Source organism: Marmota flaviventris, chromosome 9, assembly GCF_047511675.1.
Source record: "Marmota flaviventris isolate mMarFla1 chromosome 9, mMarFla1.hap1, whole genome shotgun sequence".
Taxonomy (NCBI): Eukaryota; Metazoa; Chordata; class Mammalia; order Rodentia; family Sciuridae; genus Marmota; species Marmota flaviventris.
The window spans coordinates 58,447,631-58,450,437 of NC_092506.1; the positions used below are offsets into that span (position 1 = coordinate 58,447,631).

At 41.0% G+C, this 2,807-nt stretch overlaps 1 protein-coding gene across 1 annotated transcript; it reads left to right on the forward strand.

Moving 5' to 3' along the window:
- Positions 1-578: 578 nt before the first annotated feature.
- Positions 579-1,526, forward strand: LOC114098425 (olfactory receptor 52H1). Its single transcript, XM_027942668.2, has one exon. It carries the CDS (start codon positions 579-581, stop codon positions 1,524-1,526), a length of 948 nt encoding a protein of 315 aa, XP_027798469.1.
- Positions 1,527-2,807: the final 1,281 nt, after the last annotated feature.

A 2,807-nucleotide genomic window follows, 5' to 3' on the forward strand; every position in this document is an offset into this window, starting at 1 on the left:
CAGCATAGTGTCAGAATGCAGCTAGTGTTTACTGAACTGAATTTGATTACTGCTTGGCAATAAAGGGTGTTAACCTCACAAATCTAAGAATTACAGTCATCAGGTAGCAAGTAGTTGTTTTAGGGCAGAGATCATTATGCTACAATGACATAGCAAGAAGACCTTAACCAATGGTGCCCATAAAGTGACACAGACTGCAATCTACTAGCCCAAAAAAACCTATGTCCTCTAACTTGTTAACTGGTATCCAAGACAGTATGTAATGAAAAGAGTATAACAAGTCTGGAGGGCTTTTTGGAAAAAATTATGCAAACTTAGGTGCTGAAAAGAAGGGATATTCTCTTTAGAAAGAATAAAAATACATCTTCAATTGTCTGGGACAATCCTGGTTTATGCATGTTGCTGCTGTCATTATTAATGTTAACCTTTTTTCACTTCAGAGAGGTTCCTTTGCATGATAGATTACATGGTCACTCTAATTTCAGGAGTCAATAATGATTGTTTGGAAGTAAGAGTGACTAACTCTCCTTTATCATCCCCTGGCCTCAGGACTGAGATTTGTGCCATCCTCATCTGCCATGATCATTTTCAACTTGAGCAGTTATAACCCAGGACCCTTCATTTTGGTGGGGATCCCAGGCCTGGAGCAATTCCATGTGTGGATTGGGATTCCCTTCTGTATGATCTATATTGTAGCTGTAATGGGAAACTGCATCCTTCTCTATCTCATCACTGTGGAACGCAGCCTTCATGAACCAATGTTCTTCTTTCTCTCCATGCTGGCCATGACTGATCTTATCCTGTCCACAGCAGCTGTGCCCAAAACACTCAGCATCTTTTGGCTGGGAGCTCGAGAAATCACATTTCCAGGGTGCCTGACACAGATGTTCTTCCACCACTATAGCTTTGTCCTGGATTCAGCTATCCTGATGGCCATGGCATTTGATCGTTATGTGGCCATCTGTTCCCCTTTGAGATACACCACTATCTTGACTCCCAAGACCATCATCAAGATTGTTGTGGGCATCTCCTTTCGGAGCTTCTGCATCATCCTGCCAGTTGTATTCTTGCTGACACGCCTACCTTTCTGCAGGACACGCGTCATACCCCACACATACTGTGAGCACATAGGTGTTGCCCGGCTTGCCTGTGCTGATATCTCCATCAACATCTGGTATGGCTTTTGTGTTCCCATCATGACCGTCATCTCAGATGTGATCCTAATTGCTGTCTCCTACTCCCTGATCCTCTGTGCTGTTTTTCGCCTCCCCTCCCAAGATGCACGCCAGAAGGCCCTTGGCACCTGTGGGTCCCATGTCTGTGTCATCCTCATGTTCTATACACCAGCCTTTTTCTCCATCCTTGCCCATCGTTTTGGACACAATGTTTCTCTCACATTTCACATCATGTTTGCCAACCTCTACATTGTTATCCCACCTGCACTCAACCCCATTGTCTATGGAGTGAAGACCAAGCAGATCAGAGATAAGGTCGTACATTTGTTTTCCACTAAAAGCACAGAATAATGTTGCACCAGGCAGTGAAACATCACCTTTGCCAGGATAAGTGAATACTGTATTTAAATGTAGTAAGAATAAAAAGCAAATGCTATTTTAAATCAGGACTGCTTGTAGCTGTTTTGTGTACCATGACATATGTGAGAATGTCCTATGCATAAAAAAAAAAAAACTTTGATGACCTAATTACCTAGGTAACAGAATTGTACAGGACACGATCAGGAAGGAGGTGAAAACAGAGTTGAGTTACTGTAAATGAAAAAGGCAATAAAAAATTGGAAATTGAGATTTGCAGTGATAATGATTGAGAAATGTGTTAAAGCAGACACTGAAGAAGACAAAAAGCAGAAAGATTAGTGAGAAAGTTCTCATTTAGGAGATTCGCAGAAGGATACTTAGGACATTTATGATAATATTTTAACTATTGTGTATTTTGTGCTTCACTGTAATACCCTTTTAATCTCACTCCACCACCCTCCCCACAAAGCCCTTCAGCCGGAGTCTGCTATTAATGAGTTCTATCAGCAGCACTGTCAAGGGAATGAGGTAAATAGCACACATATGAATGCCGGGGCCCTGGAGGTGGTGTTGGCAGAGGAGAGGAGCTTCCGGGTGTGAAGGCACATTGAAAAAGTGAATTGTTGAACTAGAGCCAGGAGAGCACAGCTTCTAAAAATAGTTAGAGATCTGAAGAAAGGGTTGGACTTCCCCAGTCCATAGACCTTAACCCAGTTCTAGACACTAAAGGAAAAATTCAACCTTGCTGTTTGAAGGGTTTTGTAGAGACTGTGGGTGAAAGAAAAAATCAACTATGAGAGGCAGTTTAATTTTGAGGAGGGAGACTGATGAAGGGGACAGAACCATACAGTAACATTTTTAGTAAGCTGCATTCAAATTCCTCAGAAATTAAAGTTTAGAAAATGCTATTTGTTGTGATCAAAAGGGATCTGAGGAGCATACTCACAGACCAATAAGCACTAGCAAACCAGGGTTAATGTAATAACTTACCCCAAATTTACCATGCAAATAGGACTTTTCATGGCATCAATTTGCAGTAATTCTCTAATATGTTCTTAATTACTTGCATATAATTTTCACATTTATTTATTAGTTTAAAATCTTCCTCATGGTAACCCCTGAGAACTGTCATATCTAAAAGCTTACATAGTTTCACAGGATATTTGTGTTTCTTACCACTCCCTGAATCCACAATTCCCCTTCCCCAATTCTGAAATACTAACACACAACAGCATGCATAGATAGACATACCTGCTTATCATTTTAAGCACA

Coding starts and splice junctions, on each gene's coding strand:
- LOC114098425 (XM_027942668.2), top strand. CDS start 579: ATGATCATTTTCAACTTGAGCAGTTATAACCCAGGACCCTTCATTTTG.